Source organism: Ambystoma mexicanum, chromosome 6p (genome assembly GCF_040938575.1).
Source record: "Ambystoma mexicanum isolate Mex_15411 chromosome 6p, UKY_AmexF1_1, whole genome shotgun sequence".
Classification (NCBI taxonomy): Eukaryota; Metazoa; Chordata; class Amphibia; order Caudata; family Ambystomatidae; genus Ambystoma; species Ambystoma mexicanum.
The window spans coordinates 713,731,110-713,750,479 of NC_090935.1; the positions used below are offsets into that span (position 1 = coordinate 713,731,110).

The window sequence follows — 19,370 nt, forward strand, 5'->3', positions numbered from 1 at the left end:
TCAGTGAGGCAGGAGTAATCAATGGTGACTAATTCCGCCGAGAATTAGAGTAGGATTAGGGCGGCATAGCCTTCCGAGTGTCTTTTAAGAGCATCCCAGATCGAGACTAGGCAGGATTCATTTCCTCGTAAGGGCAGAGTGGACCATCTTGTTAGATTCTGAGAAAATAAATAGTTTTGAGTATGCCGGTCCAGGGTTCGAAATCGAGATTCAGTGAGCAGGAGCTAAAACCAGCTGCAGGGTGTCGGCCATCAGCCAATAGGCAGGAGCTAGCACAGGGGAACCGGGAGCTACCAGAGATTCGATTTTAACATTTTGTATGAACCATTGTGTTTAAATGTGTATTAGATGTGTTCTAATAATTTTTTATTAACATTCTCAAATACTCAGTTAATGTCAAATGTACATGTTTGGAAGGCACTAGTTGGCCCTAGGAGCCAAAAGTAGCTCCTGGTAGCAGTTTGGTTTCAAGCTGACCAGGCTCTACTATGCTAGAAGCAGGAGCTAAATAGCTCCTAGGTCCCCTCAGTTTAAAACGCTGCCGGTTGGTTTGTTGGTTAAATTAGCTATAAAACGGTTGTTTAAGATGGGTCTTTACTTGGGAGGAACAAGAGTGTTGCGGGAGGTCTTTTTAAGCAGTGGTCTTGATGTAAAAGGTTTTGAATTCTTCAGGGAACGTGCCCCATGCGAGTGATGCATTGACAATGGATGTTGCGAAGTCGCCGGCAAGTTATTGATGTATTTATTCATGGCTGTTAGACAAGATTGTATGTAGTAACCCTGTGGGAGACTACACAAGCCCTGTCCTCTTAATTATAGGTAACCCACTTATTGGTATAGGTCTGTACTACACAAGTTGGTAGAGTGACTGAGCAGCCAGACTTACCTCAAGAGGGGTAGATGTGAGCTGTAGAGGTGTAACATAGAGAGTCACAAATACAAGTACCCAACTAACATTAATACTCAAGGTTTTCTAGTAAAGTAATTATTTAACGGTTGTTTTAAATAAGCCTTCTTTAGAAAGGGCAATATGCAACAATAAAAATACACTTCACAACACTGCCTCAGATTTAAGTTAAGCAAGTAGATACCCTTTTGGGATGTCGCACGCACACTTCCTACACCCTGAGGTGACTTCAATCGCTAGGACACTGTGGATATTGATATATCACTTTTTACACTTAATGCAATACTGGGGTTGTGGAAAAGGTTATGGGAGGAAAACGGTTAACAGGTTCTCGGAATATGTGAATACTTTACAATCTTTACAATGAAGTCTACGTTGGACCTTTCCCAGTAATACAAGTTAAACGTATGTACCACCAATGAGCGATAGTTAAAGTCAGTGGGTCAGAAGAGTCTGCAGGGAGCCAGGACAGTCAAAGTCAATTTAACAATGTCTATGGAGCTGAGGCACTTCTTCAGATAGCACAAAAGTCTTAGACAATGTTATTTTAAGTTTGTAGCAAAAGAATCACTGTTGGTCCACAAGCTGTTAGGCTTGTGAAAGGCAAAGCTGCAAGCAACTCTGCAAAGTGCAGCTACTGCAAGTTTCTAGTGAGAACAAGCAAGCTACAGACTAGAGGTAAGTACCCCTTCAGTCACGACAGTACAAGGATCCAGCTAGCTTCTCTTCCGTTTTTAGTCCTGCAGTTTCTGGGCCTCAGTCGTGGGGACAAGAGGGAGGACGTCTGGAGGATCCTGCACTGCAGTTTGAAGGTCGTCGGCGGCAATGGGTCTTTCCAAATAAGCAACACTTTGTGGTTTCAGCTACCGGCAAATAGCACCACCGTGGTTTTTGGACATCTTATGGGCTCCCCTGGCTTCTGGGGTCCAGCACTCTGTTGAGGTGGCTCAAGCTTGGGTTGTCCTCCCTCGGAGGGTCTTCAGATTCTTCCTGGAGCTCGAGTCTGGCTTAAAGATGATGCACTCGTTTCTAGTGTTCCTGACCCGTGGCACTCTGTTCCAGCAGCAGCAAGGAGGTACAGCCAGCAGGGAGAGGGGTTCCAGTAAAGTTCATCTTGGGGTCAGTTGGTCCCACCAACCCAAGGGAAGAAGCTGTCCATTCCGGGCTTCTCTAGTCGATACGAAGTTGGAGCTTCAGCACTGTAGCTCGGCTTCACCAAGCAGTTCAACGGTCCAGGAGGGTACAGCAAGCTTCTCTTCCAAGTTCTTTCATCGGATGTTTCTTCCAGTGGTCGACTCTGCCTTCTGTTCAAGCGACCTCACCTTTTATGCAGGTTTCTCCCATTCATGCACAGCTTGGCTGTCACTCACAAAGCAGGGTGGCTGTCCTCCAAGGACAGCCAGCCAGCCAATCACCACTGGATGCATTCAGGTACCCAGGGGGACTAAGGATGGGGAGTTTTGCGCACCTCCCTCGCTTCCTACCCTGCCAGACCCACTGGAGCCGGAGGCGGATTTCAGCACTGAAGCCCGCCAAAGGCAAAACTAACAAAAGGGTTATACCTGGTTTGGCGCGCAGAGTAAAACCCAAGAAAGACCTTGCAAGCAAGAAATGGCTGGAAAAAAGACCAGGGCCATTTTGACAAAATGGGCACCCATGGGTGCAATGCTGCAACTGAGGATTCGGCCTGCGGTAAAAACGCACAATGGTAGGAAAATTAAACTACTGCACTAGCCATTAACTGTAGTGAGGGTAACCTAAAAAATGTTACATGAGTAGGTAGGAAAAGGGGCTACCAAGTAACCCCCCAGTACTTCCACAGAAGATGGTGTGTACTAGACCTACATAGAAAAAACGGGTAAGTAGAGTCAATTTCACTTCACTACTCTTCGGAACAGTAGTCCACCCTAGAAAAGGTATTTAAACATTAGGAGAAAATCCAAAGTACTTCTGTGTGATACTGCACTGAAGGTGCTGTGTGTCACAATACAAAAGGTGATGCCTGTGGAGTTTGTCAAGACTCCAAAACCAAAATAAACAGAGTCCAAATCAAACATACATGAGAGAGTGAGAAAAAGGTCTCTCGCTCCAGGATAAAAATTAAAGTCCTAAAGTCCAGCAAAAGAGCTTGGGATCTCTAAGGTGTAAGGGTATTAGCACAGAAATGAGAATTCTCTCTAACAGGCTGCATTTGGTATTTGTTGCCAAGAAATGTTTGCTACTGATGAGTCATTCATTTAATCAACTGTGATGCTTGTGGACCAAACAGCCTTACTAAATTAACTAAAAATGTTAAGCATTTCAAGTAATTGCCTTAATTGTTGCAACATTGTTTTACGGCATATGTTGATCATTCTTTTTTTCTCGTGGCCCTACTCACTCTTAAGCACTTAATTTTTCTTTATATTTTTTACTTGTTACCATAGAATTCAAGACCCATACTCTATAGGCCATATGACTTTTTTGTTTATAAACTATCTTATGCATTTGTAGTAAATTTAATGCAATGTGTGGTTATTTATTTTTTGCCTTTTAAAGTAATCTGCAGCAGATAAATATTGCCACAGGTGTAAATAATTAATTCATTGGATGTTCAGACTCTTTGAAATGTGATTTCTGTAAATGCAACTGAGGATACTAATTTATCTAAGAATGTATTGATCCATACAGACATTGCTCGTCTTTCGTTAATATCGACACTAGAATAGCAATCCCTCTAAAGCTTGATGAAAAGGAGTTATCTTCCAGTAACATAATGTAGCCTATTTTTAGTATATGTACCTAAATGAGTCCCACATCTGTTATATGTATTTTTGGTATATGAAGGTACTTTTAATGCTTCACTTCTTAACATCTTAGACTTGCCTTAATTGCATGGACTAAAATCTATTTGCATTTTTCAAATTAACAGTTTGTCAAGATTTGTCCCTTGAATCGGCCCTATTCTTTTCTTTCAAATATGTTATGTGATAGGTACATCAGTTAATACACATGCTACAGCCATCTGTAATTGGTAGGCCATTGTTTAAATGGATCTACGTGATCCGACCACGGCTGATTTTGCCGCGGCTGGAAAGTTTGCATGAGAAAGGTGCGAACCACCAAAAGTCTGCACCTTTCTCATGCGAACACGTACATACCCACACCCACACCCGCAACACAACCATGACGCACACCCCACCCACACCCTCAACACACCACTACCCACAACATAAACAAACCCCACTTAACTTTTTCTTCATGCCGAGTCCCTGCGGCGCCAGTTCCCTTTCACTTCCGTGATCGGGAACCGGCGCCGAAGGGTCCTTATCTTTATTTTTTTTTGTATTTGTTTTTACGGGCACTGCAGGGGTTTCCCCCGCTCACTATATTGTAAAGTATAGTGAGCGGGGGTTGCGGGAGACACCACCCCTGCCCCGCTTATTTTTATTTTTTAACCTACCTGCAATGCTACCACCAAAGGTTCAAACTTTGGTGTTCGAACCTTTGGTGGTAGCATTTTTAGAACTTTTTGTTCATGTGACCGTTTAGATCTGGTCTTTTTTTGCAATACTGTTTAAATGCTGAAGGAGTGGACTAAGCCCTCTACTCTTCTGAGGTTGATAAAAATGAGTCTCATACCTTTTCTACACCAGTTCTTTTCCGAACTAGAACTGCATACATGAGCTAGAATCCCTGAATAAGCAGCAATTGGTGGTATTTCAATGCACACACTGGCACACACACACACACATTGTTAGTAGTATAGGCTCCCAAAATCAAGCAGTTGCCCACACTGTTAAAATACATGTGTTTCATCGCTTTTGGTTTGGTACTTATTTTGTTAAGGTGCAGCATGTTGGAATCCATGTATGTTTTGTTATACAAATAGAAAGCACTTGTGTTTTCTCCTTTTGGATAAGTAGCTATTTCTTTACATGTTCTGCAGCCCTGCTGTGAGGCTACTCATGTTGTTGCTACTTGATAATGTTTTAGCCACCTAGCATATGCCATGACATTTTACATGGAGAAATTCCCTACAGCTAGAAAGTATGTTGATTTCTGTTTGCATGCTAATTTACCAGAAGTCTAAACTAGCAAAAGCAAGGAGTTATTAGCATTTTCTAATTTTATATTTGTTTATTCTTGAAGCTGGTTCCATGGGAAAATCTCCAAAGATGATGCTTACACACTGCTGATGACAGGTACTGTATCCTTTTATTTTAATTGTCCAGCAGTTTTTAAATGAGCACTAAAGGATTCTAATTTAATGCAAGATGATGGCTAAGCTACTGCATTGTAAATATTGTGCATAGTTGGAGCATTGCTTTAAGGACTAGCGCTCAGTTTTCTTCTTTCAGTGCTGTAGTGTTTGTTCTATTAGTTATTTCATAGCACAGCATCTGCGCTTTGGATTCTATAAGACTGGGATTAGTGTTTGGGGTAGAAGGAGAAGAGGAAGGTTGCTGTTGGTAAAATAGGTGTAGAAAGTGTATTGGGAAAGCTGTTCCCTGCTGAAGGTCAGTAGTCCAAATTCAGAAAAGTGTGGGGTTTGTGTTGCTTGATGAGATGACAAATTGGTCAAGTTGCTTCATGCTGTATGTCATCCTGACCTGCGTGATCTTAACAGTAGGCAGGTGGAGGACCTGTGGCTCAGTATGTAGTTTGGAAGCTTTGGGTGGCCATATGGGTATCCCTAGGGGGGATGGAGTTTGCTGATTATGTGGCGAGCGGGTACTGGAATCCACACACTATTTGATAATAGATTGTTCAAGTTTGGACAAGATAATGGGGAGCTAACTCAGGAAATACCGTAATAATGGGAAAACTGTTGATGAGCATTTATTGTGAGTGTAATTGTTACATGATCATTTTAATTTGATGTTTTATATTGTGAATAGTATGTGATATTTGATTTATTGAATGAGTTTTTTTGTTACGAGATGCTGTCTTTTTCTCTTTGGATTATTGTAAATTGTAACTTTTGTGAGTTGACATTGATAAAGGATTGGAGTGTGTATAAGTTCTTATATATGTAAACAATACAATAAGTATGTGGTTTTAAGATCAAGGTGACGGCTGTAGGAGTAACTGGACACTTGCTAATCTTCAAGGTTATACAAGGGTAGGGTAGAGTAGTGTGTGATGACGCTGTTTGTGGACAGGTCTTAGCGGGGTGCTAGTGTATAGAAACCACAATGATAGAACACAAGGCTGGGATTTATATGTTGGGGTCAGTGGCTGCATAGGAGATTGCCCTTTTTTGTAATACCTCGGCATGCAAAGAATGAGGGTCTGATGGATTACTGAGAGCAATACCAGAGGTTAAGATTTATTCTAAACCTCCCAGCCATCACTTCTTTGCGTTTGGCTGTTGCAGCCCTGTCTCACCCCTTGAACCCCCCCCCACCCCCGACTGGGATGACATGCAGATGTGGGTCCCGTGACTGCTGACCCTAGAGATCCAAGCTACACCTCCTATACCTCACCGATTATGGCCAATGAGGCCGAAACATGTCCAGGGTTGCTTGCGGTTTGTGCTTTATGAGACCAAGCAGTTTGGGCTGGTCTGCCTCTTATGGGGTGGGACTAATACTGATTTGCATATGGACGTTCCCCTTTCTGGTAATGGCTTGACAGGTAAAGAATAATGTTCTGGGGGGTTAATTTTACACCTTCCAGCTATCACCTACTTTTGTTTAGCATCAGAGTTGATCCAGGGCCTTCGTTAGGGATGTTTTCTGTCCATCAATGTGCCCACTTGTGGGCTATGGCCCCAAATGCCTGGTCTGTCTGGGATGGGGGTTATTAGATTCACAGATGCTAAGGGGGCAAAGTCATTATCTGGTAGCTCCTTTGGCCTGTCCTGTGCTTTTGATACCTTTTTAATGGTTGGTTGATGACTATAAAAAGGCTTTAAGGCTGAGTGAGCTGTGATTTGAATGTTGCACTCTGCAGATGAGCACTGGAGCATAATACTGGGCCCTTTGGAATTTTGTGTTTCGCCTAGAGTAGGCTAGACGATATGGACCAAAAGTCATATGTCACTATTTCCGGCCAGAATGGCAATATGCTGTTTGTTTGGGCTAAATGCTCAGTTGTAAGCCAACTACATGTGAGATGCCAACAGTATTAATACTGATCAGTAAATACAGAACACATAACATTGTCAGTTAACCTCATCCTAAAATTGCAATTGATTCAAATGGACATCATTTCAATAATAATGGAAATACTAACAATAACATGCCGGTATGGTACACATCCCTATATGCACTGAAGTAGCCATTAAGTGACATTTTGTCATATTGATTTGTCATCTTAATTTAATAGGTGACGATGTAAAAACATATATGTTGATGTTGATATTGTCTAATGCTCTACCGCTTTTGAGAATGTATTGATATATCTCCAAAACTCGATATATCGTCCAGTCCTAGCCTAGAGACCTGTGTAAAATGAATTTCATTAGCTAAAATGGGATTGTGCTACTGTAAGGACACAGTTAATCCACATGGAGAATGGGTGAAAGATGCTCATCAAGATGAGAAGGTGGTGTTATTTTGGCAACTCGGTACAGGTTAGGCATGAAGCATATTTCGGAATCAGAAAGCACACTTGGAGTTCGAACATTTTGTCTGGTTCGAAACTTGTTGACAAAATGGAAAGTGTGTGAGGCCTTGTCTGAAGGATCTCTGAATTAAGACCAAGCATGTTTTTCGTGACTTTGGTCAGACAGGTGCCTCTCTGATGCTTACCTTGGAGGTCTAATTGAGGTGTATGTACAGTAGACTTTTGTAAGTGCTTGTATGTTAGACAATTATGTGATTTGATAAATCTAGACTTTTAAAAGTGCTTTTGCTAGTGCCTTGCAACCCTCCATATGTGATGCCTGCTCGTAGGGGAGATAGGTTGTAAATTACCTGGTGGGTGTGGCTGTAAAGTAAACAATACTTCTAATGCTGTTCAGCCCGTACCTGTAACCTTATCAAGACGAGTGAGGATGCCACTAAGCTCCATAGTGTGAGTGCAGCAGGGGAGGTCTAGTAGAATGGGTGTACTTTGTGGCTATGCTATTGCCTCTTTTATATTTAGTAATGTTGTAATACTGGGTTATGTTAATTCTACAATGGGGACAAAAGGCAGACTGCAAGTGACTAAGAACTTGTTTGGCTTTCAGGTGGTAGGAGAGTGGTCTTGTGACTACTACCAGATTTCTGCTGTGCATGATAGGTCAGCGATTGCTTAGTAGTTGACCAAGATGTCAGGATCTATATTCTGTATCTTTGGGATGGGTGTCATCACATGTCAGCTTTTGGGTATTTTACCACTGGTTAGGAAAGAGTGAACTAGTTTGATGGCCAGTTCTATTTTCGCATCATGCAGTTCAAGGAAGAATTTTTGGTTCCAGAAATCACAGCATTTCGGGCACTTCTTTCTCTTGTGCAGGGATACAATCTCATAGTGGTGCAGGGTTGGAGTAGCAGGATTAGCTTGTGAGTCTTATGTTGGTTGGGGCCATGGCTATTTTTTGTTTTGGGAAATTGGATTTAAGCGTATTGATTTTCTCAATGCTGTAAGAGTAGGGCCTAAGAAAGTTAAGTACTGGTGGTCTGAAGAATTTGAAAGTGGGGCAGGTGTTGCTTCTGACTAGATGCTGAAAAGCTTCTTTTATAGGAATTGTTGGCTCTGATATATTGGAGGGGTTCGTAAGACTTCTTAGCTTCAAGCATTTCTTATTTCTATCTTGTGTCTGGAACACACATTTCGTTCAGCTGAATGTTTTTTTCATCAGGGATTTTGTCATCTGCTGTGCGGTACTAAGTTTTCAGGAAGCAGACGCTAAAGGTTTCAGTGCTTCTAGTGAATCAGCTTCCAGGGGAAAGTTATTAGCATGATTGTATCGTCTACGTTTGATAAAAGGTTTTGGCTTAAGAGGTCCGTTCTGGCAAGTTGGCACAAATATGTTGGGCAATGAAAATTATTTAGTTTCATACATGATGGACCAATTGTCGCGTCTAGCTGAGTTGTGGTTAAAAGCCAAATAAACCACTATCAAAGGCTTTCTACATAGCCGTAACACGTGTTGTCCTTGAGGGCAATCGTTTAGAATAAACACATGTTTGAACACTAACTCTGCGCGCTCTTATATCTGAGTATTTTTGCAAATACTTGTATCATGTAAGGGTTCATGTTCCATGCGTGCTATGTTTCTCATCTGTGGAGTTCTCTTAGAAGTTGTACAACATAAATGAAATCTGCCTGAAGCAGCAGAGCTGTGGTGCAGTGATTGATTACAAATCTGTTTAGGCTTACGATTGCAGTATAAACCATCTCAATGTGCTATACAGCCATCCAGAAACTCGACATGCCAACCACAAGCCTCTACCGCCCTATTTAAATATTGTTTTTATGAATTTACAAATGGCAGCCAAGCTTGTGTGCTGCGTTAACATTGTAGGGAGGCTGTTTCATAGAATGCAACCTTTTATCTTAAACTTCTTGTCGTTGGTGATGTAAATAGAGCTTCATATCGAGTCTTCCAGTTTCTAAGTGCTTGACCGGTAACTGTATCCCTATACACCACATCGTCCTTTTCTAAAAGAAATGGTGTTTCCCCTGAGCTAGCCTTGACTGCGAAGGCCCCTGAAACCCAAGGTGACACATTTAGCATCTAAAGAGTGCAGAGACCTCATGTGATAGTCCTAGGACAGCAAAATTCACCCCTGCTGTGCAAATTGCTGCCGGTCTAGAGGCTGGGCTGGTGCCCAAGCCCCAACAGTCTGTTGCAGTAGTCAAAATAGAGTTTGTAAGAAAACCAACCACAAGAGCAGTTTCCTATTTGGGAATATAGTGCAAGATCCTTCTCAGTTTAAGAAGGTGAAGGATAATTGCACAATCTACCTCTTGGACTTAGGATGACGAAAGACTAGTCAAAATTCCACCAACAGCCAGGATTCTAACCTTGGCTTTCACATTAATGGAAGGAGAAAAATTGGAAAGTCACAACTTTTGGTGAGAGTCAGGGCTGTGGGGCCTAACAAAAAATGACCCCCATATTGCCAGTGTTAAATTGAAGCCATTGCTCAAGGACCTTCAAACATTTTCCTTAGGCCCTTCATTTGACAGTGATACAGCGTTGGGTGTGGTCGGTGTAGGCATAACACTGCAATTGAAATGAGTAAGATTGAACAGAGGTTGAACATGAATATTAACAGTACTGGCGACACTCACTTATAGTTCAACTGGTGTAGAATTCTCCAAGGGTGACTGCTGACCACCCACCATCTTGGAAGGATCTAATCAATTGGTGGTCCTTTGGTGATAACACTTCTTCCTCCAACCATGGCAGCAAGATGTGAAAAACTAGTGTCAAACCATGAGCTCAAGTAACAAACCACTTACATCTGCCTTGCATGGATAAGGTGTTACTTTGAACAGGGCAGTTTCTGTACCATGTTGAGGCTTAAACATCGATTGAATGAATCCCAGAAGGCTCTGGTAACTTATATGTTTGACAGTTGAAAGACCTTGCTCTGAAATTCTTTATCAGGGGAAGGCTCCTGCGATTGTTTTTTTTAATGCAGTGCTGAAGGTCCTCAGTAACTAGGTATTAACGGACTGCTTTTTCAAGAGAGGTTTAGGGTTTATTTAACCACCTCTTGAAACTGGCTGGCCTCCGATCTCCTGAAAGAGTTGAGCATGCGCTTAACAAAGAAATGGTCACAGCATAGACCTGCAGAGACCAGTTGTTGAACAGATTTGGCCACATCCCACTTGTGAGGGTTGTGAAAGAACCTGCTCCCTTTGCCATGCCACCCTTACCATAAACATCCCTGTGACCTCTGCACCCCTTTCAATTCTCCCACGTCACTCCTGCTGACGTTCTCGGTATCATCCAGCGCCTCAAATTATCCAATTGCAAAGGTGACATCTGCCGCCCACATCAGGATGTGCGCAGAAGCTCCTGCATCTACCATTCCGAAATGTATTAACGCCTCCTTCATTTCCTGCTCAATTCCCAGTGCCATCAAAGAGGCTTGGGTCACCTCTCTGCTCAAAAAACTCTCACTTGACCCCTCCCTCCCCACCAACTATCGCCCTATCACAATGGTACCCTATCTCCTCAAAATCCTTAACCGCACTGCTTACCTCCAACTCCAAACCCACCTTGAGTCCAACAACCCACTTGGCACATGTCAATTTGGCTTCAGACCAAGACGCAGCAGAGAGGCCACCCTCCTAGACCTAAAAATCCAACTCGATAACATCAGAGACGCAGGTGAGATTGCCATAATTCTTCTACTAGACCTATCTGCTGCTTTTGACGTGGTAGCTCGCAACATCCTGTGTCACCACTTTACCTCCCTCTTTAACCTCTCCTCAGAAGCAGTGAGTTGGATCAACTCCTTTCCGAGTGAACGCTCCTCCAGAATCTTAGCAGAATCTGCAACAGCAGACCCCATCCGAGTTTCATATGGTGTCCCACAAGGATCCTGCCCCTGGCCCACGCTCTACAATATGTAGACCAAGCCGCTCTTTGATCACCTCGACAGCCTTGACATACCCTACACAAACTTCACCTATGATACACAAGTCCTGCTTGAACTCACCGGCCATCAGTCTCGATTCTGCCAACATCAACCAGGTCTGTAGCATTATTCAGGTATGGATGGCCAACCACCATCTCTGCCTAAATGATATAACGGAGCTCATCATAGGCTCCCCACACTGCCTCAAAGACCTATACCCCTCCTTTTGCTTCCTTCTCCATAGATGGCAATATTACACCCAAGCATTTAAAAACTCTAGGAGTCTACCTGAACTATCTATGCAAACGCATATGAATGCCCTTGCTTCTTCTGCAGCCTACTAAACTAATCAACCTAAGCAGAACATTCCTATCCTCTGACAACTGCCTTACACTAGCCAGGGCTATCATTGTTAGCAAATTGAACTATTGCAATGCCATCCTATCCGGAACCTCAGCTAAAAACCTGACTAAACTCCAATTGCTACAAAACAACTCCCTCCGGTCAGTCTGTGATATGAAGCGATCAGACCATATCTCACAAACCAGGCACAAGGCCCACTGCCTGCCCATCAAAGCCTACATTGAGTTTAAAATCGTATCCATCATGCATCAACAAACTAGCACCCACCTACCTTAACCAGCGCATTACCAGGAGTGCTAAACCGCGCCATTTATGCTCCTCCACCACCCTATCCCTTTCGACTCCTAGATTCACCGAAAATAGCTAGTGGACTAAGCTTCACAGTCATAGCCCCCACACTCTGGAATTCTGTATCTTCTTGCATCCAAGAAGAGCCCTCCTACCCTACTTTACAGAGAAAAAACCCCCCTGAAAAATGCCTCATTTAACAAGTATGCCCAAGCTGACCACCTACTCTCCTGTATGTACCAACTGCCTTCTAGAGCATGTCTAACCACCTGATTGTGGTGCTAAACTGCCTGCTAAACAAAGACCTGTTTAACCACCGGATTGTCACAATGTATTGTATCAATGTACCGCAACCTATTTAGCACCATGATACCTCTGGATCTGGGCACTACCAACAAATGCAATAAATACACCTATCCTAATGGAAAGACAGTGTTCTTGCTAAAAGTTAGACCAAACTGTTTTATTGATAGTTATGGTAGAACAGCCAGACTCCTCTACAAGAAGTGAGAAAGTTGGTGGATAGTTGGTGATCTTTATTAAACTAGCTAGAAATATTATGCAGAGCTGGAGCAATGGATTTAGCTTTCGAAGTCCCATAGACCTCTTCATCAGATGGTGCAGAGGGAAATTATTGGAAAAGACACACAATTCTCAAAGCCAATAAAGGAAAATAACCTTCAACCAACAGATTTTAAACTAAAAATGTTAAGTATGCATGGAATGCAGGTCTTGAATGGATACCGCATCCAAAGGACCAAACTAAAGCAGCAGTCACAGAGCCCCTGGGTTTTCACTGAAAACTGTCCACATTCTAGCGGCTGGTTGCAAAAAATGTATTCACATACAACTGAATTGAATATTTCAGTTAGGCAGAAGCAGCGCTAATTTGGGCTCCAGTAACTTCCTAAAATGACATGTTCATTTAGAAACCTAGTGAAGTGAAAGATTTAACATAAATCTGAAAGCAGGGTATGTTTTTTCCCTCAGTCTAAAAGTGTGTTTTTCAGCCTCTGAGCTGTCAAGACCATGTAGTGATTGAAATATGGCTGCCAAGGTTTACTGGCTTGTTCACCATGTGACACTATAAAATATGGTCTTAAGTGTGCAGTCTCCAACTGTACCCTGGAATGTCCAAAGTTTCTTAATGGCTACCCATTTGTGAATGGTGAAATATCGGATATCTCTGTGTGCCTCTTGCTAGATAATGGTTGCAAACAATTTAAGCTTAGTTTGTTTGTTTGTTTGTTTTATTCACTTATAATGCGCACCAGACCCGCAGGTATCCGGGCGCAGCAGTACAGAAAATGCGAAGCTTAAGTTGCAGGGTGGGGTCATGGGATATATACACTGTACAAATACAAAATACAAAATATAGACTGCAAAATATCACAGGAAGGCAGCAGTTGCGATTTACATGCAGAATAAATACAAAATATGATCAAGACAGTCTATGTACAGGTACTGTATGGGCGAAAGCTCAATGGTCAGGTGGGCAAAGTGAGTGGGACCATAGGATCATAATGAAGTGTATATTCTAGGGTGGGGTGGGGGATAAGTGGGCGCCGATAGGCTATTCATTGGTAGTCCTTAGCAGATTGATGTAGTTAATTCTGAATTTAGGGAAGGGCTGTGCCTCGCGTAGAGGATTAGGCAATGAGTTCCATAATTGAGCTGCTTGCACCGAGAAGCTACTGCCCCCCGCCTTAGCTAACCTGAATCTGGGAATGTTGAGGCTGTTGGCATTAGCAGTTCTGGCAGGGCGTAAATTATTTCTTTTAGTGAGTTTATTGCAGAGATAGCTTGGTGCTGCATTGTTCAGGGCTTTATGAACCAGGGATGCTACTTTAAGGTGGATTTTGTTTTGGGAGGACAACCAATTGTTTTGGCGCCTGATGTTTGAGATATGTGATCTTTTGGGGGGCACCAAGGGCAGCTCGTAGGGCATTGTTTTGAAGAATTTGGAGTCGGTGGGTGATGGATTTGTTTGCTCCGATGTAGAGGGCATTACAATATTCAAGCCTCGAAAGGATTAATGCTCTCGCTAAGATAAGGCAGTTGTTATCGGAGAGAAAATGCTTGCCTGCTCTAATGAGCTTGCATGTGTGGGCGGTGGCAGATGCCAATGACTTCACCTGCTTGTCAAAAGAGAGGGTGGCATCCAGATAGAAGCCAAGTGTCTTCACATCTTTGGAAACCTTGATAATGTTCCCGTCAATTTCAAATGAAGTATAGTCCTGACTGAGTTTCTTCATATTAGAATGTGTCCCTAGGATGAGCAACTCTGTTTTGTCATCGTTCAGGCATAGTCCGTGGGTTGCCATCCATGCCTGGACGATGATGTACACCCTATTCACCAAGGCCAAATCCTTGTTGTAGTCCCCGGAAAGTGGGAGGAGAATCTGGGTATCATCTGCATAGTTGGTGTAGGTGATACCAAGATGGTCCAGATCATCAAAAAGGGGCTTAGTGAATATGTTGTAGAGAGTCGGGGAGACGCATGAGCCCTGAGGGACTCCACATCGGATGGGGATTGGGTCCGCCGCTGCTGAAGGGGAGAACACCCTCATGGTCCTGTCACTAAGGAAGGATTCAATCCAAGATATGGCCTCCTTGGAGAAATGTGCGGCTGAGTCTAAATGGCTGCAAAGTACCCCATGGTCTACAAGGTCGAATGCCGCCGAGAGGTCCAGCAGCAAGAGGAGAGCCATTTTGCCTTTGTCTCTTATTTCATCTATTTGTGCCTTTAGGTCGATAAGGGCAGTCTCAGTACCATGTTGTGGGCGGAATCCTGATTGGCGCTCTCCTAAGAGTTTGTGTTGTTCCAGGAAACTTTGGATTTGATTGTAGGCGATCTTATCCAGAATTTTGAGCAGGAAGGGGACTGTTGTAATGGGGCGGTAGTTAGTGGGTATAAGGGGGTCTAATGTTTGCTTTTTGAGCAAAGGTAGTACCCAGGATTGTTTTAAATTGGTGGGTACTGTGCCGGACGAGTCACCCAAGGTTTCCATTGTCTAGGTCCTGTGTTCTAATCCGTTAGTCTTGAACAGTGGTGTCCAACAGTGGTTGGTGGGAGATGGCACTGAAGGTTTTTCTTCAGGCTTTGTTGATGGAATTGACTTGCTAGTCATGGGCTCAAAGTTGGCCATAGTGTCATAAAACGTACATTTATGTTCAGACCTCCGTTTTATAGGTAGAGCATCTTCAAGTACTTGAGGTCCCACATTTTTCTGTGTGAAATACAGCAGCCAGTAATTCAAACATGCATATTGGATTAGACGACACGTAGTAAAACTCAGTATATGTATAAAACTAGTAAAGGGTATAGACCGTTCCTTCCGACTTGTAACCTACGTTTATGACCCATACCTGTTGGTAATCGCACTACATATACGGCTAAGGGGTTGAGAGACAAAATTGAAACCTAGACAAAAGTCAAATGTATTTCCAGTTTTTATCCCAACCAACAAATGCCAGCAGATGCATATTTGCAGTAATTCCTTGAACGTCTGGGGCATTATACAATCACTTTTTACACATGAAAACCATGTCTAATGGGAGAGAAAGGGTAAACTCTTCTAAATCATGCCCTAAAGGCCCACCAACGTTCAGTATAAGGTTAGACGCACACTACAATAGTCTAATTGCACTCCTACAAAGGATCTGATGCAATGTACCACAGTTGAAACAGTGGCCAAATGGAGTCCCATAGCAGCAGTGCAGTGATGAACATTTTTCTCCAGCATGGGGTCTGGCATGGATTCACGTCACATGCTCATGAATATTCCCTGTCAGGCTGAGAAGCCTTGGTAAAAGAAAAGTTTGTTTCTAAACTGTCTTTCTCCTATAAACCAATCACTGAGCTCTGGGTCATACTGCCCCCAGCCAATGACTGCCCTCTAACTAAGCCCCTCCTCTAACAGCCATCTCCACATTTTCATCCCACGTTCAAGTGTTGGGAATCCTTGCATTTTGCTCTTTGAGCTTTTCTGCATTTTTCATTTTTTGTGATAGACAGTTCTATTTTTCTGTCAGTCGAGCCTGTGTGCTCCATCATTCATCCTTCCAATTAACAGCGACCCGTTTTTCGGCATCTTTCATCGCACCTCAAGGGCAGAAATCGCATAGTGTTCTTCTTAGAAGCTTCCAGAAGTCTTCAGGCCTACACCGTACCGGATCATGTCGGAGAAGGACGGAGCTTCCCTCTTCAAGCTGTGCACCAGCTGCGGTTTGCAGAATGTTTATTCGGATGACGAGCATTCCCAGTGCCTGTATTGTCTACATCCGGCGCATAAAGAAGATTTTGAGATCTGTCGTGGTTTCACCAAGTGCACAATGAAGGAGTGACACGCCCGTTTGGCAGCATGGCTTCAGACCAAGACCTCCACCCCAGGTGATTCTCAGGGGCATGCCTCTTCCAGATCCAGTCAACCTGAGCAGGCTTCTAAGTCCTTTGAGGGCACTCCATCCATGGGGGCCCAACACAAGGCCAAGCAGTGCAAGTCCGCTTCCATCGGGGTCGCTGCTCCAGCGGGTCCCGCGACGGTCAGGGCGCATTAGTCGTCTCCATCGGCCTCGATCTCCAGCCACCGCTCTAGCTTTTCATCCGAGAGGAAGTCAGCTACCCCCGGGAAGATGCGTGGATAACCAGATGAGGCCAAACGGGTTAAGGTGTCTGAGCTGCCTGTGAAGGAGAAGGCCAAGCAGGACGAGGGGTCCGTGCTGCCCGTGAAGGAGAAGGTCAAGATGGCCGACCTGCCTGTGAAGGCCCAGGTGAGCCAGGCCAAATCCTCCACCTCAATCGAGTTGGTGGTGGCCTCCCTTTCGAAGACAAACTGGGCAGACCCCGACGAGGCTGCCCCGGCAGCGTGTCTCTTCTTGCAAAGAGAGATTCTTTGTTCAAGCCGATAGAAAAGACACAGGAGAAGAGGATGCCCGAGACCGACCCTTCAGGACCCGAAAAAAAGGCAGTGGGGGGGTGAGGAACTGCAGGGCACGGACATTTCATCCGAGGAGGATGAGATTCTTTATGTCCACACCATCCACGGTGGTGACGACGATGATGGAAATGTCGAAGAGATGCCTGCTGGAGGCGGTGACAACATCGATACGGTCTATGGGGATGACAACCTGGGCACTGAGTCCAGTGACCCTGATCCCCAGGTGCCCCCTAGGGATTTTGTTGCAGGATATCCTCTCGACACTCCACACGCTGGTGTCAGAGGAGATTGCAGACTGCTCCACCAGTTCCAGCAGCACCACTGGTGATCCAGTTGACACTGGAGCAGCCACCAGTGAGGAAGAGGAGACACCCTACGCCTCCACTCCAACCGTCGCTGCCCTACTCCTGGCGGGGACGGACACGGCGCTGAGGCATACAGACGATAATGCAGGGCTTGGAGACCCTGCTTTGCCGGCGCCGAGAGCCTCTCCACCGGACGATTCCATGATTACCCGGGCGTCAGCTTTTTCAGCTCACCCCAGAGGAGAAGGGCTTCCTGTACCAACGCCGGAAAGCGAAGAGGAAGACTATCCTGTCGTTACCAGACCGGCTTGTGGCCTCTGGTCTCAAACGTTGCTGGACTCGGTGGTCTCGGCGCCTGCCAGGAATTAGTCGTCAAGTTCGACGTCTTCGTCTGTACCCCCAGACAGCGAGGGGATGAAGCTGGATTCCATAGGCTAAGGTCATCTACTCTGTGGCGATGACGGTGAAAGCGGCCAGCGCCTTGGCAATGGTGGCCAGGTACGACCGGAAACTGTTACAAGATGGCTCCGTTCATGGATTTCCTTCCCAATGACAAGTGGGTCCAGGCTTTGAAGATCCTCCAGGAAGGCGAGGTGCCGTCGGACCATGCCATCACGGTGGAACTGGACATTGTGGACACTGGTTTCCACCAGATGGGGAAACAGGGTTTGCCTTCGCTGTTGTGGCTGGCTCAAAGCCACCAACTTAAGACAAGAAGTCCAGACAAGGGTCCTCGACATACCGTTCGACAGAGATAACCTGTTCGGGAAGGCCGTTGATGAATCCCTCCAGGCCATCCAGACCAAAAGATGGCCTGTGCGTTGGGTACCCTGCAGCAACACCGGCCGTCCTTTCGTTCCTCAAGAGGGACGTCCAGCAATCTTAAAAGGGTTTCATCGGGGGTTCATCCTCTTACCGGCAACCCTCCTGATCTTCAACCCAGGAAGCCAACAGGAGTCGCTTGAAGGTCTTCGGAGGTGGCCGCCGTCATTGCCAAGGGCCCCAAGGTGTTCCGACCTCAAGCAAGATTGCACTGGCCAGGATGTCGGGCCCCGACCCATGCACCCCGGCGGGAGGCCTGCTGGCCAACTTCATCAGCATGCGGGAGACCATCTCCACGGATCGATGGATGTGGTACGCTCTCGCCGACGGGCACGCCTTGGAATTTCAACGAAAGTCCTAGAATACCGCTGGTGGACTGGCAGGAAAAATCGTATGCCTCAGCTGCTGCTGGAGGTTCGGGCCATGTTACGAAAAGGGGCAATAGAGCTGGTACCACAGCGACTCCGGAGTCTATTCGAGATACTTTCTCATAAGAAAGAAGACCGGGGGCTGGAGGCCCATTCTCGACCTATATGTACTTGTTAGTCGTCAAAGTCCAAGAAGTACAGGATGGTGACACTGCAGCACGTGCTCGGCTAGCTGGAGGAGGGGGACTTTCTGTCGTCCTTGGATGTAGAGGACGTTTATTTCCATGTCCCCATACACAAAAGACACCGAACGTTTCTGCACTTTGTCGTTCAAGGGAAACATTACCAGTTCAAGGATTTTCACTTCAGACTGAAGTTAGCGGCCAGAGTCTTCAAGTGCTTGGCACCGGTGGCGGCCCTTCTAAGACTGCAAGGGATCCACATGTACTCTTACCTGGACGACTGGCTTATCCGGGCCAGGTCGGAGGACATTGCCGTCGACCACACGGCAAGGACCATCCGCCTGCAGATTCCCGCATTCGGGGAGTATGGTGGACGCATTCTCATTCCCTTGGGAAGGCCTGTATGCGTTCCCTCCATTGCTGCTGCTACTTGGAGTCATCAGTCAACTCAGACGGTACCAGTGCAGGATGATCCTTGTACCAGCATGGTTGAGGCAGATCTCGTACCCGGACCTTCTCGGTATGTCAGCGTCCCCTCCTTTAAAGCTGCCAATGGTCGCAGATCTTCTCGCCAGGGAAGGAGGTGCAATTCTTCGCCACAACCCGGGGGGTCTCTTCCTGAAGGCCTGGCTCCTGCAGCATTATAGTTCAGTGGCTATGATCTTCCGGCGGACTGCAAGGAGG

General features: G+C 45.1%; 1 protein-coding gene across 4 annotated transcripts in view; it reads left to right on the forward strand.

Annotated features, from left to right (window-relative positions):
- RASA1 (RAS p21 protein activator 1) overlaps positions 1–19,370 on the forward strand; it is a 1,760,251-nt gene that overhangs the window by 379,421 nt on the left and 1,361,460 nt on the right. For all 4 annotated transcript variants that reach the window (XM_069627585.1, XM_069627584.1, XM_069627586.1 and 1 more), the window contains exon 7: positions 5,039–5,091. In XM_069627585.1, the coding sequence (XP_069483686.1) occupies positions 5,039–5,091 (53 nt within the window). The remainder of the gene's footprint in view (positions 1–5,038; positions 5,092–19,370) is intronic.